The sequence below is a fragment of the Zalophus californianus genome, chromosome 17 (genome assembly GCF_009762305.2).
Source record: "Zalophus californianus isolate mZalCal1 chromosome 17, mZalCal1.pri.v2, whole genome shotgun sequence".
NCBI lineage: Eukaryota > Metazoa > Chordata > Mammalia > Carnivora > Otariidae > Zalophus > Zalophus californianus.
Window position 1 is genome coordinate 4736367 of NC_045611.1, and position 26740 is coordinate 4763106.

The following is a 26740-nucleotide window of genomic DNA, read 5'->3' on the forward strand; positions in this document are numbered from 1 at the left end:
TTCCCAACCAGGGTTTATTGGTGCCTGACTGCCAGGCAGGGCACGGGCTACGAGGGCTCTACGGTCATGTGCAGCGGGGCCCAGGCTGTGGGTGGGCACTACGAGGTCTCAGCTCCTACCAGGGAGAGGAATGTTCCCCAGGCCCGTGAGGCAGTGGCCCGAGGAGGGGCCGGTCCTGCTGAGGGGGGGCAGGGGAAGAGGGTCATGCGTGGCCACTGGGCTGGGAGGGGAGGGTGCTGGTTCCAGGAGGCTTCCCTGTGCATTCTGTGTCTCAGCTGCAGCAGCGCGGACGCTGCTCTGCCATTGGGGGGGTCGGGTCGGGGCAGGGGGGTGGTCAGGGGCAGGGGCTGCTCCTTCATGTCACACAGGGAAAATACATTCTTGTCCGGAAGTATATTGAAAAGACAGCTTATATACCAAAGTTTCTAGAAAAGAGTGGACAGAGTGGCAGGTTGATCCAAAGGCCTCAGGGAGGTGGTCAGTCATGGCCCACAGTACACCAAGCAGCTGGTAGCGGGGAAGAGAGAGGAGACAGGAGGGGGTTGGGAAGGGCAGCCCCTGCCCACACTGGGGGCCCAGGGGAGGGGGGGGGCCCACAGCCCTGTTGGTGGAGGCTCTGCCCCCCTCCCTGCAGCCCCCCTCTTGGCTCGAGGTTACAGGGCTACCTTCCATCTCAGGTCCTATCCCCTCTCAGGGGCTCACCTCTTACATCCTTGTCTCCCCCCTTCTAGGACCCTCTGCACACCCCACTTCTGTCTACCTGGCACCAAGATCCTGGAGAGGGCCTCTGGCTGGCTCAGCGTGTCCACCTTGACGTGCCGGAACGCCTTGCACACAGGGCTCAGCAGGTGCCTGCAAGCCAGGGGAACGGGGGGGGGGGGGGTCATCCCGTGGCTCTCCCCGGGATGGGGGGGCCCCTAACCCCTTGTGCGCCAGGCTGGGCGCTTCAAGCCAGGGGGTAAAGATACGAAGGCCAGGCCTCAGGGAGGCTGAACGCTGTGGCCTTGGAGCAGGCTCAGGGTGCAGGGGACAGCCTGGCTCTTGCCTCCCACAGAGTGTTCTTTCCCAGAAAACTTTCTGGAGTTTTATCCCCTGGGGCCACAGTTTTCAAACGGGAGCAGCCTTACCCTCAGCTCCCACGGCAGGCCAGGACCTGGGTTCAGAGCCCAGCTGGTGGGATGGGGGGGGGGGGGCCCTCATTATTCCCCTGCCTTCCCAGCTCCCCAGCGATGCTCCAGAGCAGGGGCCCGAGGGCGGGGGCGCCTGCATCCCACCCCCCGACGCTGGGCTCACCTCCTCCACTCCTCCTCGGTCTCCCAGAACTCGTAGACCACGAAGGTGAAGCCGTCAGCCAGCCTCACAGCTGCGATGCTGAAAGAGAGGCTCCAGCTGGGGGGCGGCCCCTGTCCCCCTCAAGGCAGGGGCCCCCACCAGCCTGGCAGGAGGTGGGAGGGGCCCCTAGCGCGTGCCCCCCCCCCCCCCCGGCCCCGGCCCGGTCAGTCAGGGAGTATCCCCTCCCACCCACGAAAGGGCCTGCCCCGCAAAGGAGCCAAGAAACACTCACTGAATGAGTTACAATGAAATGACGCTTGAAAAGGTTTAAAAACCCTACCTTCCTTCCTTCAAAAATAAAGGCATCTTCCTCTTGCCACGCTGTCCTCTAGAATTGTTTCATTTGATCCTTGAAACAGTCTCGGGAGTTGGGATCGGACCAGCGGTGGCTGGGGGAAGGCCTGCCTGGGGTCAGTGGTCCGGCAGGCCCCCTACCTCCCCTTAAACAGGGCTGATCCTACCTGGGCCCAGGGAGGAGGCAGGGGGCTACCTCCCCGAGCGTGGCTGACCCGGCGGGGACAGGGGGAGGCTCCAGGATTCCAGGGTCTCTCACCCCATCCGCCGTGGCCCCTAGGCTGCGCTCCTGCCTTCTGCCTTCTCAGCTCCGCAGGACGGACTCCCCAGCATCCCACGAGGGGGAGGACTTTGTCAGGGGTGGCCGTCCCTCTCTAATCACGGGCCAGTCCAGCCTCAAAGCACACGTGGGGCTGGGGGCTCGTACTCGGGGAGAGGATGGGGCACACGTGTCCCCCACTGCCCGGACGTTACCCTTTCTCCAACGCCGCTGGCACTGCTTGGGAGCGACTTGGTTCACGTACGTTCGGTTACGGGGTGATGAAAGGCCCCGTGGGGACTGCATTTGGCTGACAACACACGGGTTGCTGGGCAGCGGGGGAGGCCTCTACAGGGCTACAGGGGCCGGACGACACGCAGGCAGGCGTGGGGCGCAGGGAGGACAGTGCTTCCCACGCAGGCATGAAGCCCCGCTGCGTCCTGCCGCCTCCCCTCCCACGTTCTTGCCCACGGCGAGCACGCCTCCGCTCCCAGGGTCAGCCCACCTGTACGTCAGCGCCTTGACTGCAGCTTTAACGGGGCCCCAAAAGCCTGTTGGCCATCCCCACCAACACACCTGACCTCTCCCGCCCCTCTGGCTCAGCACACAGCACCATCCGCTCTCGGGTCTCTTAAGCCAAAGGCTCGCCAACTCAGCCTTGCTCCTCTCTCCACCTTCCTCCATCCCAGCCCCTCACAAGGCCGGACCCACAGCACGGGAAGGCCTGCCCCTCTCCCGTGACTGCAGGGCCCCTGCTGGCCCTGCTGCGCCCTAGTCCCCACTCACCCCTTCTTCCCACAAAGGAGACCAGACCACGTCTGCCTTCTGCTCAACCATCTCCCACACGGTCCCGACCATCCCCAGTTCTCTCCGCTGGTGTCACTGTTGGGCCACACCAGGTGCTGGCTTTGCCCCTAAACTCGGCACCAGCTGATCCCTGGCCCAGACTGCCCTCCCTCAGATCCTGCAGGTCGGGCTGCTCCTCACTCTGGCCTCAAGCACATGCAGGGTTTGCCCCTCAACCCAGGGCAAACCCTTCCCGAAGCCCCCCTCTCCAGGACCCCGCTTCCTGGCCCCATCGGGAACCCTCCTTCTCTGTCTGCCCCTCTCCCCCCTAGAATAAATGCTCAGCAAGAGCAGGAGCCTGCTTCCCGGCTGTATCCCCAGGAAGCAGGGAGAAGGTGCCCGTGCTCTGGAGGCCGAGGCAAGCGAGCTGGGGGGAGAGAACCGCAGCAGGGACCAGAGGCTCCAGCCGCTCCCCAGTGGGCGTGAGACGGCGTGCGGCGCGAGCCCGGTGGCCTGGGCCAGCAGCCCTCGCTCAGCGCCACCAGCAAGGCTGAGACGTGGCCACGTCCGGCCTGCGCGGCACGGAGCAGAAGGGTGAGGCCCGGGGGGCGACTGCGCAACCAGAGTCAACGCAGACTGCCCCAGCCACTGGCCTGAGCCCCTCACGGCCACTACTCCAGTGTCACCTCCAGCAACCCCAGGGAGGACGAGGAAGCTAAAACCAGGGAGACCCAGTCCCGGCCACATTTACACGGCAGGGCAAAGCCCGGACCGACGAGGGGCTTCCCTGGGGCACGGCTTGTTCTCAGGGGGAGCCCACCCTCCACCCCCAGGCCGAGCTGCCCGCACCCGCCCCTTCACTCACTGGAAGCAGTTCCTGGCCCCAGCGGTGCCCCGCAGGTACTGGCGCAGGGAGTCCACGAACTCGCTCAGCTGCTCGGGGCACACGGCCATCTCCTGCCGGACCAGCTGCAGGTGCTGTGGGACCCCGGCGGGGGGGGGGGGGCGGCGTGAGCGTGGGGTGCCCGCCCCCACTCCCCGCCAGCCCTCTCCTCCAAGGACCCCTCCCTGGCCCCTGGGCACATCTTAAGACCCAGCCTCCCCAGACCTTCTTTCCCAGAGGACAAGACAACTTGGCCAAAATAAAACCGAAAAAACCCATGGACACACAGGCCCCTTCATTCTTACACATGAAAACGAGCTTAAAAAGAACTAGGACTTCAGAGCTCAAAGCTGCCGGGAGCCCTACCAACACAGGACAGCCAACAAGGGTGTGTAAAGAGGCTCTCCGGACGTCGGGAGCTGCCTGCAAGGCTCTCTGGTCTGAGATGCAGCACCAGCGCGCCCAGCAACATTCATTTCTGCTTGAATCCGTGTTTTGGTGTCTCTGTGCTGCTCACTTTGCTCTGAGCCCAACTATTTTGTCCAAAAGTAAACCACCCCTGGGAGGGCTGGGTGGCCAGGAGCTGGGGCTGCGTCTGCCCTGGTGGAGGTCCCGGGGTGGGGGTGTCAAGGACACGCAGCTGCCGGCATCGAGTCCGGGCTCAGGCAGGGATGGGGCCACAGGAAAGGGGCAGGGAGGGAGCAGGCCTCACCATGTTGGTGCCTTCTTCATCCGAGAGGCGCTGCTGAAGGTCAAACCAAAGGGTCTGAAACAATAATGCACAAAGACCACCACAATGAGACCAGAATGCCCAGAGCCATCAAAGAGCTGCAGCCTCTCCACCCCAAGGTTCCAGGGGCTCTGGAGTCGCCAGGCGGCTGGACAGGGCTCAGTCCACCCTCCATACACCGTGCTGGCTCTGCGGGGAGCTGGGAAGCCAGGTGGGGAGACCGACGGCAGAGAGCCCTTCTGGCCTTGGCCTGTGGGAGCACTGGGAGGCACAGAGGCTACCCAGACCTGCCCAGCAGGCATTCTGTCAGTGGGGGAGTGCAGTCTGGGGACAGGCAGCAGTGTGGGCTTGAGTCTCAAACCCAGGATGCTGGGTTTTTGCCACAGCTGCTGGCAAGAGCCCTGAGACTCCCCATTAACCGAACAATCACCCCGAGTCATAACCCCTGGCGCCTTGTGAATCTAATGGTCTGAATGGGCTGGTCTGTTATCCCTGGCCTCCCAGACACCTTGAACTGAACACTTCGCCAATACATCTTGCTGAACTGTGCAGACTGAGGTAGGTGCTGGCCCACCGAAAGCCCCAAGGAAGCAGGAAGCGCGTGCATACTGCTCACGACCCTGAGCCAGCGTCTAGAACAGGGCACCTGATGGATGCTCTCGCTGTTTCAGAGCAGAGAACCCTGGGTGAGCGTTGGAGCCTGGGTTTGAAGCCAGGGTCTATCTCCTGACCCACAAATTTGTGATTCTTCTTAAACTTGGGCACCTTTGTGCCTGTGCCTGTCCATCCTCCACGAGGACAGCCATGTCTCCGGCACAGTCACAGACCCGGGTCTTTCCTCTCGTGTGCAGGAGGCACGAGTGGCAGACCCGTAGCTGGCTAAGGAAAACAGCGAGCGGTAATGGGGCATGTGACCTGTGCAGTCACCACCGTGAAATTCTTCAGAATGTCTGAGCAAGGGGCCCTGCATGCTCCTTTTGCATGTGCCCAAGATGGCCTCGTAATTTCCGCAGCCGGTCCTGCGGCAAGTACCCACTTCTCAGAAACGGCGCTGCAAGCAGCTTTACCGGTGGCCAGGGTGTGCCTGGCACGTCATCCTACAACCGCATAGGTGGGGCCCTGGAGGCAGGGGCCGCAACTGGTGTCCCTGGCTTCTCCGGGCCAGCAGGGCCACGGGGGGCGGAGGGCGAGGATGGGGGGCGAGGGTGGAGGGGGGTCTGCCCCGCCCCCTCCAGCGCCCCATCCGCCCCACCCAGGCAGAGCGGGCAGGAGGCGCAGGTTGGCCCGCGGAGGGCCGGGACATCCCCGGCCCATCCCGGATTGGCTCCCGCTGGCGGCCTGGGCCAATCAGAGGCCAGCAAGAGGGGCCCCGCCCCATCTCCAGGACACCCAGGTGCTCGGAGGTCTCCAGCCAGCTGGTTGTTAAGGCGACCGGGTGCTAAAAATAAGCTTCCAAGAGCCTCCCTCTGGAGGCGCTCGGAGTTGTTATGACAACCGGGCCTCAGGGTCCCGCCGAGCCGTTTTCCCACCGCTCCCACTCAGCGGCCGGCCTCACGGGAGGGGGATCCCACCCCGGCCTCCGCCCTGCACGTGGGTAGCCGCCTCCTCCCTCAGGCTCCCCTCCAAGTCTGGCCTCGGCCTCCCTCTGCGTGGGGAGCCCTCAGAACCCCCAAACCCATCAAAGTACTTTTTTGCCCTTTTGCCAAAGATGTAAAAAAATTCAGCGAGGTAGGAGCCACGTCAAATGGCTGTCAGCGCAGAGCTGGGAGCTGCCTGCTCCCCGGGGTCCTGCGGGCAGACAGGTTCGGCGCGCAGGCCCTGGGCTGGGCCGTTAAGACCTCGTTTTCTTTAACCCTCACAGCAACGCTGGGAGGAGGACTATCCTGAATACTTCTCTGTGGTTAGAGCAGGAATCTGAGGCTCAGAGAGAGTAGGTCACTGGCCCAGGGTCACACAGCTAAGTGGTAGAGCCAGGATTCAGAGAGCAACCTGATACCTGGGCCCACTGGTCAACCTTAAGGCCGCCTGTTGTCTTTCTGCCGACAAACGGTCATCGCTATGGGCTGAACCGTTTCCTCTCCGAAATCCTATGTGCAAGTCCTACCCCTCAGCACCCGAGCACGGGACTGTGTTTGGAAATAGGGCCTGTGAAGAGGTAATTAAGATGAGGGCCCATGGGTGGGCCCGGATGCAACCTGACCGTTGTCCTCAGGTGGAGATCAGGACGCAGCCGTGCACAGAGGGCCGGGTGAGGACCCGGGGAGGAGGCGGTATCTACCGACCAGGAGACAGGCCTCAGGGAACAGCCTCATCTCAGACTTCTAGGCTCAGACCCGGGGCTGGGCTTTCAGCCCCGCCTGGGGTACCAGTGACGGCCACCGTGGGAGACTAATGCGGTCCTACCCTGAGGACCTACCGAGCGGTGAAATGTTCTCTGAAGACAGGATTCTGCAGAGACTGTGCCATTTCCTATTACCCGCGGACGTGCCAAATCGTATGTGGTCGTTCGGGATGTTTCTCATCTCCCCTGGGATGTCGCAGGCCCTCACCTGCCACCTTTTGGTATCACCTGCCCAGGCCAGGCCCACCTTCGAGCAAAGGCCAGGAAGCCTTGTCCCCTTGTCATCTGCGTCCCTGCTGACTCCTTCCTGCTCCTTGAGGTGCCCCTCCGGGCTGCCCCCAGCCCTGTGACAGCGCCCCCCCCCCCAAGCACCTCTCCTTGGGCCGGTGCAAGGGACATACTCCCCCTAGTCTTGTACTCCATTCCTCATGCCCCCGGCTGATGCCCTCTCCAAGGTCCCTGGCTCCTGTCCTGTCCGGACTCCAGGCCCAACCCTACACTCACTGGGTGCAGGGGCGAGGGGCGAGGGCGAGGCGGGTTTACCTTACTCTCCAGCCGTCCTATTAGCTCTGCCAACCGGCTGATCTGGGCTTCCAGGCCCTCCTCCTTGGGGTCCACAGTGCCTAAGAAAAAGGAACAGAGATGCTGATGGTGGGCAGGGTGAGGCCTGGGGGAGAGGAGAGGCGCCCTCAGCCCTCCCAGTGCCACCTGGAGGCCCAGGCTGCATCTGGGCCACCACCAGGGCTCCCCACCCCAGGCCGCCATTCCCTCTCACCAGATGGAAGACTCTTCCCCTGTTCCGAGGCCCCCAGCTTGGGGTTGGGGGCGTGGGGGGGCGCGGCGCTTCCAGACCAGGTCTCCACCACGCCGTGGCTGGGTTTGCTGTGGTTCTGTCTGCAGTTTGAGTGGAGGAAACACACATATGAGGGAGGCCGCAGGACCCTGGCCCCTTTTAGCTTTGGCAAATATTAAGCACCTGCTGTGAGCGGAAATGTGCACAGTTGACCCGGTGGAGCCCCATTCCTGTGAGGCGGCCATAATGGCCTTGGTTTCCCCGAGGAGTAAATGAGGCCCACAGACAGGTGCCCTCAGCAAGACCACACAGCTAGGGGGCAGTCGGGATCCGAACTTCGCTACATTCTAGGACGACACAGCCCCGGCTCCGTGCCCGGGGGGGTTCCGTTCCGGGGCTGACACAGAGCCAGGCTCCCACTCCACTGCAGAAGTGACGGCTTCCCCTCCCTGCCTCACTGGGGGGTGGGGGGGAGCCTGGGTCTGTCCCAGCTAGACAGCCCCCTTCTCTGAAAATGGGAGCCCTAAGACACAGCCCAGAGAGGGCATAGAACAGCACAGAAAAACCTGTGCTCCCGACTTCAGCCAGGCCCCACGGCCTGTCCCCGTCTACTGCCCCCATGCACACCGATGCACACATAAGTGCACAGCCCCGGCACGCCCTGACGGGCACGCACAGCTCGCCAAGCACGGTGCCTGGCCCAATAATGGGGGCTCGACCAATGCTCGGGGAATGGCCAAACACCCACGTGCAAAGAGATGTTGGAACACTCACCTCAGACACACAGATACACCCAGACACACACACCCCGCTGGGCACACAGCCAACACGCCCTGTCCTGGGCCTCTTTCTGCCTTGGTACGTTCCAGACTGTCTCCCACGATCCCAAAAGCTCAGCAAGCCTCGCCCCTGTGCAGCAAGGGCCACCCCAAGTCTTTGGGGGAGGGAAAGGCTGGTGGAGACTTTGAGGTGTCCGTCCTGATGCTCCACAAACCGGCAGGAAATGCAGCGTGGCCCTCAGACCACAAATGTGTGCAGCAGGAGTCCCACGGGGGCCGCGGGCTTTGAACCAGTGGCTTGCTCCCGGACACGGGAGCCTAAGGGGACCTGCAGCCAGGGGCCGAATTAGCTGAGATTCGGGGCAGTTTGAAGGGGGAGCGCATATGGAGGTGTGGCTCTCCATCGCGAAGGGCCCCCTCTGCCACCGAGGTCCCAAAGGAAAGTCCCAGCCTGGGGCCGGGCAGGTGGTATATGTGCCGACACACGATGGGGCTGGCACAGGGCAGGGAATCGGCCACCGACTGCACCCACCAACTCCTGTCCTACAGCAGGAGAAAACACGCAGCTTTTAATCCAGTGACCAAAAAATGAAGGAAGTGTCCGTGTCAGCCTCCAGAGCTGGGGCTGTTCACTTTGGGGGCCCTCTGATTCACGAGGCTGAGCGCAGACGGATGCAAAGCTGCGGGCTCAGCAACGAGGGACTCCAATCCAGCAGGCACGGTCAGGGGCCGGGGATCTGCATTTGACATTTCCCAGGTAATGTGCCCGCGGGTAACGAGAGCAAACAAATTTTGGCAACAGCATCCCCAAGCAGCCTTTGCAATCATATCTGGCTGGGAGCAGCCCTCACCAGCCACACATCATGTGCTTAAACCCCCACGGGACAGCCACGGCCACCCTGGCCACGGCGAGCCTCTGCCTGTGCAGATGCGTGGCTGTGGTTCCTGTCCCCATTTGTGTCCCCTCGGCACCAGATGCATCGGCTGTTCTGGAAAGAAGGGGCAGAGGGGAACTGTCTCAACTTGGCACAGATGCTTTTCCTTGGCTTTTTGGCACGCAAACATGGCCCGAGATCACTTAGATCACCTTGCTTCTCTTTCAGGCCTCCAGAGAAAGTGAGGATTCAGGCCTGACTACTCTCTCTTCAAGGCCTCTCTTTGCAACCCCAGTCCCTCCTTCTAGCAGATGGAGGCAGGGCAGGCCTCGGGCTTCCCCGACACCATGCAAGAGCAGGTGCCTGGTTTTATAGCTACTGCACTGATGGCACGTGGAAACTTCTCTGGTTATGGTAACCACGTAGTTTCCTGAAACTATTTCCAGTTTTCAGAAGCGAGGCAAGTGACAGAATCGTCTCGGGTAATAATGAAAGTGAGTGGTACAGGGATGTGGCATATCGGTCAGACTCTAGGAAACAGTCTTAATTCTACGTGCCTGTCCTGCATGCACCCCCGGCATTCTTCTGCACGTACAGTGTCTCATTCCATATGCACAGTCGTTGAAAAGGCAGGTATATAATCATCCCACTTTACAGATGGGGAAATAGAGGCACAGAGAGGTGTAGCTCCTTGCCCAAGGTCCCCACAGCCCCCAAGCACACACGGCCCCTGCAAGCAGCAGACTGCCGTGTGTGTGTGCGACACAGCCCCAAGTGACACAGGGAGGTCCCGGGAACGCACCGGATCTGGCTGGTCTGCTCCTCGATGGCCTCTACCGCACTCTCCACGGAGCTCAGCAGCGACTGGATCTGATTGGCCGTCTCCTTCAGCAGAAAGCGTGTCACAAACTGGTCCACGTTGCTCCCGCCCTCGTACACCTGTGGAGGGAAGCAATGGGGCACAGATGGGAGAGGGGTTACAGAGGAACTTGGGTGTTGGGAGGGCTGAGCTGGGGGGGCACTTGGGGTTGGTGTCTCTGCCTCGCAGGAGGAAATGGGGACCCCAGTGCCTCCTGCATCTGGGGAACGGTAGAGTTCCTGCATCAGGGCACATGGGCTATGGATTCAGAGATGGATGTTTGAGCCCTGGCTTCACCACGTACCAGCTCCTCACCTCTGTGACCATGATTAAGAGTCACTCTAGTATCTCCCCTGCAAGGTCATACGGAGGACTGAGTGACAGAATGTATGTAACATGCTCAGTGCTGTGCCTGCCCCATAGCAAGTACTCAATGAACAGTAGCTGCTATGATGAAGATGGTGGTGGTGGTGGTGGTGGTGGTGGTGGTGGTGATGGTGGTGATGGTGATGGTGGTGATGATGATGATGATGATGATGGTGGTGGTGATGATGGTGATGATGGTGGTGGTGATGGTGGGGGTGGTGGTGATGGGGGTGGTGGTGATGGTGGGGGTGGTGGTGATGGTGGGGGGGTGGTGGGGGTGGGGGTGGTGGTTATCAAGATGGCAGTGACAGTGGTGGTGTGATGGCGGGGGTGGTGGTGGTGATGAAGATGATGGTGATGACGGTGTCACGTGATGATGGTGATGAAGATGGTGATGATGACAGCGTCACGTGACGATGGTGATGGTGATGATGGCAGTGACAATGACGACAGAGGTGGTGATGGAGAGGCTGAAGAGGATGGTGGTGAGGATGACGGAGGTGACGGTGAAGACGATGCTGGTGAGGGGCTGGGAGAGAGAAGCACGCCCACTGGTGGCGGCGTTCCTGATGTTCTCCGTGACAGGGACGAAGTGTGACAGAAGAAGAGTACACGACCCTGCCCCTCTCTCCTCCGAGGAGGATTCCTTGGGCTCCTGGGCCTTTGTGATGCTACCCAGAAAAAAATGAAAGAAACCTCAAAAGCAACCAGAGAAGTTCAACTGGCTCCTCTCAAGAAAATGCCAGAGACTCCATCTCAGCAGGAGGAGGCAGCAGGGAGCCTGGGGTGAGCGGAGAGGAGGAGACCCAGAGGCCACGAGAGGACGACTTCTGGGGACAGGAAGAGGAAAAGCATCGCCACAGACTTCGCTCCGTGCTGCAGGACGGAATCTCCCCTTCCGTCAAGAGTCCGCAGCAAAGACATTTCTCAGGGCTTCTGGATCCAGCTGTGATCCCCTTGGCTTCCGAAGGCTTTACGGTGGAACTGAGAAGCTTCTGGCTTAGTCGGGTCACTCAAGATGATAAGGGATCCAATAAGCACTGTGTTGGGGATGCTGGTCCCCAAAACGCTGTGCAGCGCCCCCACCTCCTGTGCCAAGACCCCCCTGCGCTGAGCCAAGTGCCTGGCACCTTGGAGGTCCACCGTCCCTGGCATGGCGAGGGAAAACAGGGCTTCCCAAGGACAGCAAATTGAGCCATCCATCACTCCGACCAGGAATTAACTAGCAATGAGTGCACAAGGGACACATGGCTAGAGACAGAGAGGGAAACAGAGGCAGGGATGGGGAGCGTGGGGAAGACAGGCAGGCACACGCAGGGAGGCATGTGGGGGGGGGATGTCCCGTGCCAACGCTGGAGACGAGCCCCAGCCGAGAATGAATCTGTGGCAGAAGGTAGATAAGGCTCCCGTCACCTAATGCATTTCAGTGACCGATTACCCTCCCCAGCAAACGGCTGAAGCCACACTCAATCCAGTGATCAATGGGCCCTGGACAAATGAATGGCCAAGAAGATATAATGTGGTAAGAATTTAAATGCAAAGAGAGAGAGCCTGCTAGAAACCATCAGGCAGAAAAATGAGCTGTAAGTATATTAGAAGCACCCAGATCCGTGGCTGAGGTTGCAAAAGATCCATGAGTGTAACTGGTTAGCTGAATTCCAGAAAGACGAGTTATTTTCCAAGGAGTGAAAATGAGCCTTTACAGGGTGCCTGGGTGGCTCAGTCGTTAAGCGTCTGCCTTTGGCTCTGGTCATGCCAGGGTCCTGGGATCGAGCCCCACATCGGGCTCCCTGCTCTGCGGGAAGCCTGCTTCTCCCTCTCCCACTCCCCCTGCTTGTGTTCCTGCTCTTGCTGTGTCTCTCTCTGTCAAATAAATAAATAAAATCTTTAATAAAAAAAAAAAATAAAGAAAATGAGCCTTTACAGATCTTTCCTCCACCACAATCGATGCCTCAACCAAGAGACCAACTCCACCGATTCCAGAAGAAAAGGGTCAGATCCAGGAATTCTGTACCGGGTAGACACACAACAGGGAGACCCTCAGAAACCTGCAAATCTCTGACATGCTACCAGATGAGCGCCTTTCCAGCAAACTATGCCTAGGAATTCCCCCTGAAATATCTAGGGTCGAACCTAAAAAAGAACTCTTGGTTAGGAGAGTCATGAAAACAGCAGCAGTGATAGCTGTAATTAAATTTAAAGTTACAGAGATCAGGAAATGAAAATATTAATCATAGCTTAATTTTGATCACACTGGATTATGTCAATAAAGAGGGCAGAAGTATGGAACAAATATCTGAAGATCTCAAATTTGTTTTAATTTCACAAAAAGGCACAGGAAGTGTTTTTTATTAGCTAGGTATAAAAACAGGAGGAAGTGTGCTCAAAAAGCGCCTGTTTCCGAGGTGGCCAGTGAAAAATGAAAGCTACAATGTTTCCCTTCGAAATCACAATCAATACTATTAACAAAGCTGACCATCAAATGGCAAACCGAGGAACAAAGGAAGCACGCAAAATGGGAAGCATAAAAGATTCCAACAGCAGTCAGAGCAGACGGATTATAACCATAAAATCCAGCAGAAAGCAGCCTCAGTTCCCTCGTGTAAACATGCAGTCCCAGACTTGACGAAATGAGAGCCACACGGAGGCACCTCTAAACCAAAACAGTACCACAAGATTAACAAAGTCAAGTCTGTGCAAAAAATCCTGCCACCAAATTTGGTCAAATCAACAGGACAAGTCATAGTATCACTTGAAGATGCCATTAACACGGCAATGGAGGGGTGCCTGGGTGGCTCAGTCAGCTGAGCACCTGCCTTCGGCTCAGGTCATGATCCAAGGGTCCTGGGATCGAGCCCCTGCTGAGCAAGGAGCCTGCCTCTCTCCCTCAGCCTGCTGCTTCCCTTGCTTGTGCTCTCGCTCCATCAAATAAAAAATAAAAATAAAAAATAATACAATATATGTTTAAGAAAAAAAAAAGAAAAAGATAGCAGGAGGGGAAGAATGAAGGGGGGAAATCGGAGGGGGAGACGAACCAGGAGAGATGATGGACTCTGAAAAACAAACTGAGGGTTCTAGAGGGGAGGGGGTGGGGGGATGGGTTAGGCTGGTGATGGGTATTAAAGAGGGCTCATTCTGCATGGAGCACTGGGTGTTATGCACAAACAATGACTCATGGAACCCTACATCAAGAACTAATGATGTAATATATGGTGATTAATAATAAAAAAATAAAAACTAGCAAAAATAAATAAACAAACATGGCAATGGGGACTCAAATGGACACAGCCACTTCATAAAGCAATTTTGCTTTATATCCAGAGCCTTGTACTGCTCTTATTCTTTGACCCAGTAATTCCACTTTTGATCATCCATCCTTAGGAAATCATGCAAAATGTGCATAAATGTTTATGTCCCAAGGTTATAGCATTATTTATAATAGCAAAAACCTGGTAATAATCTAATATGCCCCAAAGAGAAGAACAGGACATTTAAATATTAATATTTAAAAAGATGCTTCTGGACAGTTTTAATAACGTGGGGAAAGTGTTAAAAATATTAGGTGGGGAAAAAAAGCAAAAAATAAATTTGTGTGTGCACAGAACGGTATTAAGTATATTAAAGAAATACACATGGGGACAAAAAGGCTCAGAGATAATAAGGTAATACACTAACAGAACAGTGGTGAGGAATGTTGGGAGTAGAAATGTGAAATTCTTCTTCATACTTTTCTCTGTTTCCTGAATTTTGCAAGTTGAACATGTACCTTTTATATAATAAAAACATAACCAAAGTCTATATGCATCAAACAACATGGCTAAAAATACAGTTAGGGAACACATTAAAAATTAAGCCATTTAGTGTGACAAATTAGCTCATCACTGTCCCAGAGGACAGATAACTTGGACAATAATAAACAATGAATGGAAGGAGCACTGTCAGGAAAGTGTGAAAGTCTTCAAAATGGACAAGATTATTACTGGATCTCCTGCCTAGTATACCCTCTGGGCTAAGTCTTCCCTTGTTTTGGAGCGACTCTTAAAACTCTGTACAATGTACAATAGGAACGATATTGCAAATAATTCTCATCTACAGAAGCACACATGGATTTTGTCTGGAAGAATGCAAAGGGTTGTCACCGTCACTGGGGACAGGTCAATTCTGCATCTATTCACAAAGTCATTCCAGAATTCCTGGTTGCTTCTGTACGTGGTGTGTGTTCTTTGAATTTTCCTTTGAGCTAGCTGTGACATATTACCCATCCTCACATTGATTCATGAGTCCTTTAAACATTCATATTCCTTATACAGGTAGTAGAAAGCAAAGATGAATAACAAAAATAATTCTTAACTTAATCAAAGTTAATCAATTCAGTCATGGAAGTAAGGTCAAAATTAAATCATGAAAACCTTTTTAAATAAAGAGACAACATGGTAAAAGATATAAAGATTTTGCATGAGAAACTGTATACACAACCCAAGTATTTATAAATGAGTGACATGAACTCTGTATTTCTGGGATTAAAATTACTGAAGAAAATTCCTCTCTATGAAGACAAAAAAAAAAAAAAAAAAAAAAGCCTTAAGTCCTTAGGTGATTTTCTCAATTTTGAAACCAAAACTTAAGAAGGAGTGAGTGGTGAGGGGGATGCCTGGGTGGCTCTGTTGGTTAAGCACCTGACTCTTGATTTGGGCTCAGGTCGTGATTTCAGGGCTGTGGGATCGGGGATGGAGCCCCAAGTCGGGCTCCACGCTCAGTGGGGTGTCCGCTGGAGCTTCTCTCTCCTTCTCCCTCTGTCCTTCCCCCCCCCACCGCTTGCTCGCATGCTCTCTTTCTAAAATAAATAATAAAATCTTAAAAAAAAATAGGCAAAACTGTCAAATAGAAATTTTTTAAAATGTAGCACAACAGGACAAAAAAGACGAGCTATAGAAGCAGATGTTTTGTTCAATTTAATCTGCACGAAATGCCTGTTTCGGGTCAAAGAAGGTTTTAGATTTAAAAAAAAAAATCATCAACAACATACTCTGCATGACTGATCGTGAAGCTGAACGTGTTTGTGACCGTTTTGTTTAAAACTGCACTAAAATGGACACAAAAAGTCAACCACTTAACTGAACCCAGGACTGACCTCAAAAACCTATGAAAAGACTGCTCCTCCCCTGTGGAGGACCTTGACCCCAGCTTCCTGGATAAATTCTATTTTTGAATAGAAAAGGGATTCTGTGGCAGAGAAGCTGATTCACACACAGCAGAATCTTCAAGCTCACCTACATTCATTCCCCAGCATCTCCGAGAGAGACCGAGAGAACGCGGCCCCGTGACGGAGGCATAGGGCGCCCGTCGGGGTTTCTCACAGGAAGGGAAGGACTGTCCAACAGAAGAGACTCTAAGAACAGAATCCACCCCACCAATCACTGAAGAGGATCACGTCATCAGAAAGGCAATTTACAAAATTCACTACCACCTCCTAAGACGAAATTTAACGAAGGGAATGCAAAAAAATATATATATATTTTTTACAGGCTGAAGAGGATTCTAAAATAAGAGCTGGTATTAATATTGTCATTAGCGGAGAAATACTGGAGAGACGCACTTGAAAATCACGAGCCAAACAAGGACAGCTGACGCAGCGGTGCGGGGCTGCAGAATCTGGGGGAGGGAAGGCTGCGGGGCGCACCCAGAACGAAGACGACCGCGCGGGAGACTCCAAGAAGCGAAGCGCACTAGCTCACAACTCACGCCAGGACCGTGCATCCGCGCGGGCCAACAACTCAACACAGACCGGCGGTGCGAGCGAAGCATCTGGATTAACCAATGAGCTGCATTCCTACCAACAGAACTCGGTTAGAAAACAAGCCAGAAGAAGGAATGTCCACCGGCGCTGCAAACAGCGTTACCATCACAGCTAGAAACGCCCCGAAGGCTGCACTGAGCATCACGAGCGCATGCCTTCCCAGGGCAGCATCTCCAAACCCGGCCCGAGTTCTACTGGGAGATGTTAAAATCCGCTCCTTGGTGGAGAATGAGGTCTCTCCGACGAAGAGTTATGACCAAAGACCAAGAAGTAACTGTGCATGTGGGTGACACCTCGAGAGGGCATCACTGGGAGGTGGCTCCACCTCGAGGGGTCCCGTGGGGGGCACGTGGGACGCGTCCCCCCGGGGCCATCAGGCGCGGAGCTGGCCTGCTACCCTGGTCCGGGCAGGGATTCCAGAGTCTGGGCTCTTTCCACGCTCCCCTGCAAACCCACTGCCCACCTGATACATTCAGAACGTCCGAAGTCCAGACAGATGAACAATGACAGGCAAGCGGTCTCACACGATATTTAAAACAGGCTCTAAGGGGTGCCTGGGGGGCTCAGTCGTTGGGCGTCTGCCTCAGCTCAGGTCACGGTCCCAGGGCCCTGGGATCGAGCCCCGCATCGGGCTCCCTGCTCCGCGGGAAGCCTGCTTCCCCCTCTCCCACTCCCCCTGCTTGTGTTCCCTCTCTCGCTGTGTCTCCCTCTGTCAAATAAATAAATAAAATCTTAATAAATAAATAAGCTCTAAGACGCCAAGACTCGTGATAGCAGGGCAGGAGGAGAGGAATGGAAATGTGGGTGCATGGAGGCTCAGGATCAGGCCCGGCTTTTCTGAGATCTGGAGGAAGAGAGGGGTTCCCTGATAGACGCAGGGTAGTAACTGAGTACCATTTGAAAAAGCTTACAGAATTCATCTAACTTCTGTCCGGACAGACGACAGGAGCCTAATGATAAAACAGCCACCTCTGCTTGTGCCAGGCCCCGTGCTAAGTAGCCAAGAGACCTTACTTCCTTCAGTCCCCGAGGACTAGAAGGTGAACACTGTATTCCACAGACAGAGAAACTGAGGCTTGCGGGGGGGGGGGGGGACTGGCTCGGGGTCCTTCCGCCAGTGTCCCTCAGTGCGACCCGCTCCCCACTCCCTCCCTGCACGCCTGCTCGGTGTGCTGCCCCCCCTCGCGGGTCACCCCCGGGCGAGCTCCACACCTCCTGCCCACACCTCCTGCCGGGTCCCTGCCTCAGCTTCTCTCAGTTCACCTGCAGCTATGGCCATCAGACTAGGACTCTGCAGGGTTCCCTCCTCCGGGCCTGTGTGCATGGCTACGAAATGGGGCGGTGAGAGTGTGACAGTGGCTGTACCGCAGGGCTGGCCAGTGCGCCTCTTCTCTCGATGCCTGCCCCTCTGGCAGCCCCCGGCCCAGCGGGGTGCAGACTCCGAGGCTGGGGAACGGGCTGCTTCCGGCCCTGCGCGGCAGCAGAGAAGGCGCGACGCCCAGCCCCCATCCTGGCCGCGGCTCCCTGCCTTCATCCTCCTCCAGGGCACACGAGGCGGGGACAGGGCTGTGGGTAGAGCCGCCGGAGCCGCCCCCGAGACCTGTCTCTGGGACACGCAGGGACCCCAGCAGTGGGCCTGCTCCCAACACCCCGAACAGTCCTGCCACCCAGGCAGGGTTCTCACACCGGACACTGGGCAAGCCCTCGGCCAAGGGCAGCCGCAGGAACCCGCGTCTTTCCGTCCCCTGCTGTCCCGTAGCCCTGCCACAGGACGGCCCGAGACTGTCGGGGACCTCACCTGTCCGAGGGCGCCGGAGGGCTCCGGGAGGCCCCTGCTCGCCTTCCAGGGCCGCGTGCCCAGACCACGCCCAACGCCAGGAAACGGCCCCGCGCTCCACACCAGGTGCCGCAGGACCAGGCCATTCGCCGAGCCCCTCCATCCACCTCCCAGCTTCCATCAGCTCCCTCGGGGAGCCCCGAGTAAAGCCCACCCCAGAGCCCGACCCACCCAGCACTTGGCATCCCAAATCCAGGCCCCCTTGGGTGAGGATGCCCAGGGAGAAATCTCAGACGCCGGAGTCCCAGGGGCCACCCACGCCCCCTGACCTTCTTGGTGTAGCCCATGGCCTTCAGGACAGAGTGATTCAAGGTCTCCAAGGAGGCCAAGACGTCCTCATAATCCCCCATGTGGTCCACGAAGTAATCTGAGGGAAGGGAAAGCAAAGGTCAGGGTGAGAGGCGCAGGACCCCACGCCACCCCCCGGGCCCCCAGCACTCCCCCGAGGCCCACCCCGCCACCCCAGTCCTGGCCCCTGCAGAGCTGGGCACCTACCGCACAGCTCCTTGGTGTCCACGTGGCTGCAGAGAGAAGGAGGGAGACTCAGGAGGCCCGTCCCATCTGCGCTCCCCCCCCCCGCGGCCCCGGGCTGCCGCCACACCCTGTCTGTCCTCATCCTCCAAGCTGGCCCCGTGAGCCCTGCCTTCGCAGATGAGGTCAAGGATGCCAGCCCTTCCAAGGACGGAGCAGGGCCCACATCTGCGTGTCCTCTGACCCCACCACCACTCACTTCCTCTCCCCCACTCTACTGCCCCTGTCATGGGCACATGGGACCCGGAATGGGGCTAAGCCAGGGGCTGGGAGAAGGGAGGGAATGGACAGAAGGTGGGGGGCCCATGACTAGTACAGGCTTCCCCCGGGGCATCCCCATCTGTTGGGTCCTGGGACAGCCCTACCCTTGCCCTGGGGTCCCGTGTCCCCATTCCTACACCCTGGAGAGGATTCTGTGCTTCCTCAGAGGAGACTAAGCCCCAGAATGCCACCCATGCTGGGGAAGGTGCATGCAGCAGCCTCAGAGCAGAGACGTGGTGGTGGGGCGTGCCAGGGGCAGATGCCAAGGGACCCGAGTGTCTGTGCAGGTTCTGATGACCTGGCCCTTTCTGGGCCCCACTTCCTTCACTGAGAGAGGAGGGGCTGCCCTGGGCTGGAGAGCGCCTGGAACCCCAGGTCAGTAAGATGTGTCTGGGAGAAGGCTCCTGTGGCCAAATAAATCTGGGTTCAGAGGCTTTGGAAGCCCTGTCTTGGAGCTTTCTCCAAGTCACATCCCATATTAAATGTTCTGACAAGTCCTGCAGAAAGGAAGTCTGTTTAATTGTGCTTAAAGAGGATTTCAACCAAAGCCTCCTCCCTTCCCCCCTCCCCACCCAGCTGGCCCAACACAAAAGGCACCAGGACAATGAATAAACCAAGGGGCACCCTGGCCCTTTGAAAACTCCCTGGGGGACGGCAGGAAGCTCTCAGAAACCTCCATCTGTTGGCAGAAACCTAGCCCTTCACGGGGTCTGCAGCAGGAAGCTGTTTCCAGGGGCCTTCCCCAGACAGGGACACCTGCCCACCCTGGCCCCCAGCCTACACGGGGGGGGACACTCTCAGCCCCAACCTCTGGTCCAGGACACCACTGTGCTGGGTCCCTTGCAGGCATGCGTGGTGGCAGCTCCTTGTCCAGACCACCTCTGCCTGTCTCAGGGGACCCCAGCTCATCAGACCTGCTCCAAGCAGCATCCCCGAACTCTGGTCCCCATGCCTGCGTGGGCCCGAGGAAAGGGATGGGCTGCGGGGTGGAGCAGGGGGCCGGGCCTCACCCTGCCTGGGGAATCCCAGGGGACGATGAGGTGGTGGGGTCGGTAAGTATGCACTTGGCTCAGGAATGGGTCAGGCCAGAAGTTTTGTTAGTTCTGAGATGCAAGTTCGGGGGGTTACGACGGGAGTTAGCTGGATAGAGAGAAGCGGGGTTAAACTCAGAGCGACGACTAGTATCTGGTCCGTTTGGTTTAAGACAGGACCAGTGAGGATCAAGGTCACGGAGTTCACATCGGGACTGGGGATGAGCAAGAGGTGCCGGGGTCAGAACTGGGCTGAGTGGGCAGGAGGCGGAGGTCAATACCAACTTTCCCTTTTCATTACCCTGTGGACACGCTGCAGAATCGAGGGTCTATCCCTCCTTAGCCGCGTGTGTTCAGGAAAGACCAACGTGCCAATGTGATGTCAACATGCCCACTCCCCAGGTCACCCCGGCTGGTGGGGGCCAAACAGATCAGACTTTTGGGTCAGCGAGTGTGGGGAAGTTTCGGGTCCCCTGTCCCTCTGGGGGAGTGGGAGACAGAGACGGATCACCTCGCTGGGGGGAAGACGGTCCTCCCCAGACCCACTGCGCGCCCCAGGCCCAGCAACGGGGGCCTGGCTCACTTGGTGTTGTCGGAGTCGATTGTGTGGAAGAGATCCTCTAGTTCTTTCTCGTTGAGGACGCCATCTGCGAAGAAGAGCTGGAACTCCTCCAAGGACAACTTCCCATCGTCTGCAAGCAAGGGAGGAAGGAGGTAGAGCAGCTGGTGTCTAAGAGATAAGACATCCCCAAATCCAGACGATTCCCAAATCAACAGATAAACTCTAGCCAGATAATCTCCGCCCGCCCAGCGAATGCCCAAATTAACCAGTAAACTCCGGGCCGCAGAAAATCACCAACTCATCCAGCTGGTTCCCAAGCCGACATATCAGCTCCCATTTACAGATAATCCCCAAGCCAGCAAACACGACAAGTAGCAGCTAATTTCCTGGGGCTCATTTACCGACAGGTTCAACGAACAGCACCTGCTCCCGGCCAGGTGCTCTTCTCTCCCGATTCGCCTGGCCACCTGGGGGTGGGTATGGCTTGCCGGAGCACCACGCTGACGCCAGGGGGTCTGAGGACCATTCTCTCTTGCTTCCAAATGCCCACATAATCCCCCCCGCCCCATACTGGCATCATCTCCAACCCCAGCACCCAGGTCCTGACTCAGGGGAGGGAACACCTCCTCACCACTCTGCCAACTTCGGGCCCAAACTTTCATACTGTCTGATGGGAGACAGCTGCCCACAGCCGTCTGGTTCTCACCCTGCCAGAGACCCAACCGTGAAGACGCCAAACCGCATGGGAAGGAGGCACCAGGCCTGCCCGGGCCCCCCGCCCCCAGCACTGCCCAGCCTCTGTGGGCCTGGGACGGGAGGGGCTCCACAGCCCCTGTGTTCCACTGGTCCTACCCTCTGTCTCACCTCTTCTCCCTCCGCCTGTAGCCCCCCTGGACACCAGCATCTGCGGGGGGACGTCTCATGGGCTGGGGGGACGTGGTCACAGACGGAGGGGCTTGCGGCAGAACCCGTGACTCTGGGAGACTCAGTCCCCAAGCTTCCCCCTCTGCAACTTCCTTCTACCTGGGCGCACCTGCTGATCTCAACCCCCTGCGGCCTCCGCCCCCTCCTCAATGATCTCAGACCAGCTCCTGCTGCTCCTTAAAGGAGCCACGTCTGTGGGAGGCCGTGGAAGTCAGGGAGAGGGAAGCCCCCAGCCCCTCGGCACAGACCCCCGGCCGTTACTTCCAGCCAATCTGCAACCAAAGTCCCTGCAAGCCCATGTGGTACCTCTGTGTGGATTAGAAAGAGAGGCCCCTTCCTGGTCCGGGAAGGGGAAGGGGGACAAGGGCACAGGGTTTGGGCAGAGGGAGAGAGACCCTCTCAGCAGACCCCCCGCTGGGCGGGGCTCCATCCCAGGACCCTGAGATCATGACCTGAGCTGACCCGGAGTCGGACGCTTAACTCACAGAGCCACCCAGGTGCCCCCATTCTTGTATTTTAAAGGCTTGGGATGATCTATCTCTGCTCCCACAAACCCTGCAGGGGCTCAAAGCAGGACACAGGTACCAGCTCAGCAGAGGGAGATCCTCGAACCTTGCATGGCTTCCCTCCACCTGTCTTCCCTCTGGCCCATCAGGCCTACAGTGTCAGGCGCTGGGAGAGAGGGAGAAAATGAATGTGCTGGAGGGAGGGGTGGGCTAAGGGCAACCTCCCAGTGCGCCTCTGACATCCGGGCTCGAGGTTCAATGTCACAGAGGGAAATGAATTTGTAACTTTCAAAAACAAGAGTTCCCCGCACCCCCCCCCCCAACAAAGCAGAGAAGCCCTGCCCCGCCCCTACACACACTCACAGAAAAATACAACCGTGAAAAGGACTTCACGCTACCAACTGTGAACTATGCAAGCTCCATGGTGGCTCTGTTTTTGAAAGAGAGGAGACTTTCCAAGTTTCCTCTGGCAAGACTACTGATAAAAACAAGGAGGCACCGTGCAGAACTGCGGCCGACACACGGGCCTCTTTCTATGAGTTCAGTCTTCACAAGACCCCCATTTTATAGAGTGGTAAACCGAGACACAGAGCCGCTAAAGGATCCACAGCTGGGGACAGTCTTCTGGCGAGACCCCCGACCCCTGCCACAGGGCCGTGTGGAAGGGCTGAGGTCAGGTCTGCGCTCAGGGGAAGCGTGCGGTGATTGATTAGTCATGGCTGCCACGGGCACAGCATTGGGGGTGGTGGGGGGCATCTCCCAGCCTCCATCTCCTCCTGCCTGTCCAGGTTCCTCCACCCAGTCTGCACTCAGGAGAGCAGGCACAGAGACACCCGCCAGGCCTCCTGAGCACAGTCTGCTGGGCTGACATTTACCTTAAATGTTCTACCACGGCCCTAATGAACCCCGGTCAGCTAATGAGGGAGGTAACAGCTCCTACCCAGGCCTCTGTACCATCCGAGGAGCGGGCCTGGCACCCCCACTCCCAGCAAGGACACCGAGCAGGCCGTTTGCAGCTGTCTTCGCTAATGAGCATGAGCTCAGCCCGTCACAGTGACCTTTCAAATGCCAGGACTCTGCCTGAGTCCATGTCCCCGGAGAGAAATGCACTCTGGCACTCACCCCTCCGCTGGACGCCACCTGCCCACCCTTCCAGGCTTCGTGCCCCGGCTGCGGGCAGAGCCCTGACCCTCGGCCTCCCCTCAGGAGCCACGATGGGTCTATCTCAATGAAGACGCCTCTGCCCCGGGAGTCCCCAGCACAGGCCCTGCAGCTGGGCGACCCTGAGCAAGTCACTTAACCTCTCTGGACCACGAGGGAATTGTCAGAACAGGAGCAAACAGCACCAAGTGCATGAGGTCGTAGTGAGGAAGACACGCATCAGGGCCTGGGAAGGGCCTAGAGTGAGGCTGGGGGCTTTCTTAAAGGGTGGTTGCTGGAGACCCCCTACCTGGGCTGCTCTGGTCCAGCCCAGCTGCATGAGGGCTAACGTTCACCAAGCACCTACTATATGCAAGACATCCGGGCATCACGGACACCAGCTCACTGAATCCCTGTGGCATCCCTACTAAGTAGGAACTATGGGAATTCCACGGCATAGACAGGGAAACTGAGGCATAGGGCAGAGCCAGGATTCGGCCTTCTGACTTCAGGACATCCTGTACTTTTAACCTTTAGGTGCAAGGCTGTCCACGCCCCTACCCTGGGCCCCTGCCCCTGAAGCATCAGAACAGAAGGAGCCAGGGCTCATTCAGGGCACAGCTTGGGAGGGAAACTCACCGTTTTTGTCGGCCCGGCGGAAAATCTGCAGAGAAGAAAAGTACAGTCAGCGTGGGCCCCAGAGGGGCGGGCGCCCTCCAGTGGCTTCTGACTCATCTTGGGATCCCACTCCTCCTGGGGTGGGGGGGTGCGGGGCAGCCCCTCCCCCAAGAGGAGACCCCGGCTGGGACCCAGGGCGGGACCGAGCTTCAGGCAGAGCCCTCCCAGCGGCCGAGGAAGCAGCGCCCACGCTCCTTCTGGGCCGCTGGCCTGCCCACGGCCACACTGACAGACATGCGCGCACACACGCGGACACACATGCTCGCACCCGTCCACATGCTTGCGGGTGTGCTTCCAGAGCCAGCGATCCATGCGGCCGCGCCCACTGTGCTACGCTCAGTCACACACTCAGCATCCGTGGCCCCCGGACGCAGCCACTGCACCCCTCCCAGAGCCCCGCGGGAGCCCCGCTGTCCTCCAGGGAGGTTGATTAGGTCTAAACAGAGGTGTCTGCTAAGGGAACCTCGAGGCCTGGTGCCTGGGCCAGCCAGGGGCGGGATTGGATTATTTTATGGGGGGCGGGGAGGGGGTGGAAGCCGGCCACCAAGCTGGAAACCCAGCTGCAGATGCGAAGTTCTGGCTGCAGGGGGAGGGGAGGGGGGAGGTGACAGCCACCCCCCAAACCTGAGCTGAGACCAGATGACTACTCCTGGTATTTTTAGGACGAGAGGAGCCATGCTGATAAGAAGGAGCCGGGGGTGAGGGGGCATTACCCCCCTCTGACCATCCCACCTTTGGTTCTTGCCCTGGGGCCAAGAACAGATGTTTCCCTCCCCCTGCCCAAGCACCTGAGACTGTGACAGATTGAAGCTGAAGCTCAGGAAGGGCTTCTCAGGCATCACCCCCTTCCCGCAGCCAAAACCCTAGCCTGGGGTACTTGGGCAGGAGCCACTGTGGCTGGGGCAGAAGGGGGAGCAATGACCAGAGCACCCAGGCCCTCCCCAAAGCCCCACCCTGGGCCCTCCACACCCCTGCTCCTGACTGCAAAGTTCCCCGAGGCCAGGGGTCCCCCCTCAGGGGTCCACGATGGCCACACCAAACAAGCAACCGAGGCAGACCTCGTGATGTGGCTCCAGGCGTCCGCTCCCCACCCCCACTCATCACTCCATCTCCCAGATGAAGAAATGGAGGCTCAGAGCCCACACACACCAGCCTGAGAAGGACCCCGGAGCCCCCTACCTGTACTGTTAGAAACAGGAAGGGTCTGGACAGGGCTTCCCTGCAAGGGTGGGCCCCAGGGCTCTCCCACATGAACTATGCTGGGGTCTTGAGAGAGGATCTGGCTGTGCGTGTGTGTGTGTGTGTGTGTGTGTGTGTGTGTGTGCGTGTGTGTGTGTCCGCGGGCAGCCACAAACACCCACAGCACAGTGCCCCCTGCCCTGCCCAGCCCTCTCTGCACAGAGCCAACTGTGGGTTCCAGCAGAGAGGAAGGGAAGGGGCGAGGAAAGCCACGCTTCCCCCAACAGTCAAACACACAGACACAACTCTCCCCAAAACCCACCAGGCACAGGACCCTCACTGGGACACGCACAACCCACAGCTATGCTGTTAGGAGGTGGGGGGGGTGCCCAGGATAGAGCCCCCACCGCCTCTCCTTCACTCTACAGAGCGAGTCTCCCACCCTCAGCAGTCCATCCTGTAGAATCTTCCTCCCATTCCTGGGGAGTGGGTGGGAGGGTGAGGGGGGCTTCCCAGAGGTGGGTGGTTTGGACCCCAGAGGGGATGGAGGGGTGGTTTGAGTAGAGGGTATGGAAGGAGTGGAGGACAGACGGGGCTCCTAGGGGAGTCGGGGGTGGTGGGGGCCGGCAGCCCAGAGGGGTCCAGGCTCAGAGCAGATGGGGGTGGCCCCAGCTCTCCTGAAAGAAGAGGGGAAGACACAGGTGGGGAGGGGGCTTCACTTTCAAAGAGCTGGTGCCTGGGGTGAAAAGGGAAAGTGCTTTGGGGATGAGAATGCATGGGCTCAGGGTCTACGGCCAGGATGAGAAAAGGGGCCCCCGGGAGCCAGAGGCTGGAAGGGGAGGGGGTCTCAGAAGAGTAGCGGTTCAGGCAGGGATCTGGGATGGAGAGGAGAAGGGGGCTGGAGGCGGCAGGGGCTCTCGTCCCGACAGGGATGAGGGTAAAGGGTGGGGTGCAGGGCTGGGGAAAGGGTAAGGGTTCGGCCAGCACAAAAGTAGGGGGGCGGTGGCCAGGTCGAAGGGCTCCAGGGTCCCGGCTCCGAGAAGGTGGGGATCCCGAGAAATGGTGGGTGGGGGCGGGAGGAGGAGGACCGTCCTGGTCCAGGGGCGAGGCTAGACTGGGACGGAGACCGGACGGGACACAGAGGGCCTGGGGTCGCGCTCTGGGACGCAGAGGGGAAAGGGCCGGGGGTCCCCCGCCCGGGGAGGAGGCGGCCTCGCGGGTCCCGGCGGGGGCGCAGGAGGGCGGCGTCGGGAGCGCCCGGGTGGGAGGAGGGGGCTCGGGGTCCCGGCCGGCGCGTACTCACGTCCAGGATGACGGCGGTGCCCCCGCGCGGCGAGCCGGGCCCGGGGCCGGGGCTGGGGTCCGCAGCGGGGGCGTCGTGGGCGTCGGGGGCCAGCGGCGCCCGGGGCTCGCCCATCCTGGCGCCCACCCAGCGCAGCAGCCCGCCCAGCGCCCGGCTCTGCGGCGGCGGCTCCCGGAGCAGCCTGTGCGCGCCGGCCCTGCACAGGCGCGCCGCCCGCTCGCACATCGCGCCGCGCCCGCCGCCGCCGCCCGGAAACCCGCCGACCCCCGCCCGGCCCGCGGCCCGCCCCCGCGCGACCCCTCCCCGCCGCCGCCCGCGCCGCCCCGCCCTCCCTCCCTCCCTCCCTCTGCCCCGCGGCCGCGGCCACCGCGGGGACGGACCGGCGCCGGGGGACGGGGAGGGGGGGGCGCTCCGCCTGGACCCCGAGCCACGTGCCTCGTGTCCACCGCCCCCCCCCCCCCGCCCGGCCCCCGGCAGCCGGGCGCGGCGGCAGGGGGCTAACCGCGGGAGACGCGCGGTGCTGGGGGCTGGACCCCAGCCCGGCCACGGAAGGGGCTGCCCAGGAGGCATGGGGTCGGTGGGCGTCCGGCTGCGCAGCCGGGGGCTCCCTGGGGGCTGCCCCCCGAAAGTCTCCCGCTGCCCCCCTCCCGAAGGTTCCCCCACCCCACCCGTGGCGCCGACGCAAGGGCCGGAG

The 26740-nt window shown here is 58.9% G+C and overlaps 1 protein-coding gene across 2 annotated transcripts; it reads right to left on the minus strand.

Annotated features, from left to right (window-relative positions):
• Nucleotides 1-26271, minus strand: NECAB2 (N-terminal EF-hand calcium binding protein 2). 2 transcript variants are annotated; one of them, XM_027617127.2, is made up of 13 exons: nt 26047-26271; nt 23526-23550; nt 20338-20446; nt 18427-18452; nt 18201-18298; nt 9875-10011; nt 7401-7519; nt 7169-7248; nt 4267-4320; nt 3537-3649; nt 1294-1371; nt 761-852; nt 1-425 (listed from the first exon to the last, which is right to left on the minus strand). In XM_027617127.2, the coding sequence occupies exons 1-13, from the start codon at nt 26269-26271 to the stop codon at nt 361-363; spliced, it is 1221 nt and encodes a 406-aa protein (XP_027472928.1). In that variant the 3' UTR covers nt 1-360. The 2 variants fall into 2 exon arrangements, with proteins under 2 accessions (XP_027472928.1, XP_027472929.1); XM_027617128.2 differs by having other exon boundaries at nt 1-507.
• Nucleotides 26272-26740: the final 469 nt, after the last annotated feature.

What these genes read in the sequence shown, in the direction of transcription:
- NECAB2 (XM_027617127.2), bottom strand. Translation starts at nt 26,271, where the DNA reads ATGTGCGAGCGGGCGGCGCGCCTGTGCAGGGCCGGCGCGCACAGGCTG. An exon ending in GCACCGCCGTCATCCTGGAC is followed by an intron (nt 23,551 to 26,046) that starts GTGAGTACGCGC and finishes TCTTCTCTGCAG; the next exon opens with ATTTTCCGCCGGGCCGACAA. An exon ending in TAGGACGGCTGGAGAGTAAG is followed by an intron (nt 4,321 to 7,168) that starts GTAAACCCGCCT and finishes TTATTGTTTCAG; the next exon opens with ACCCTTTGGTTTGACCTTCA.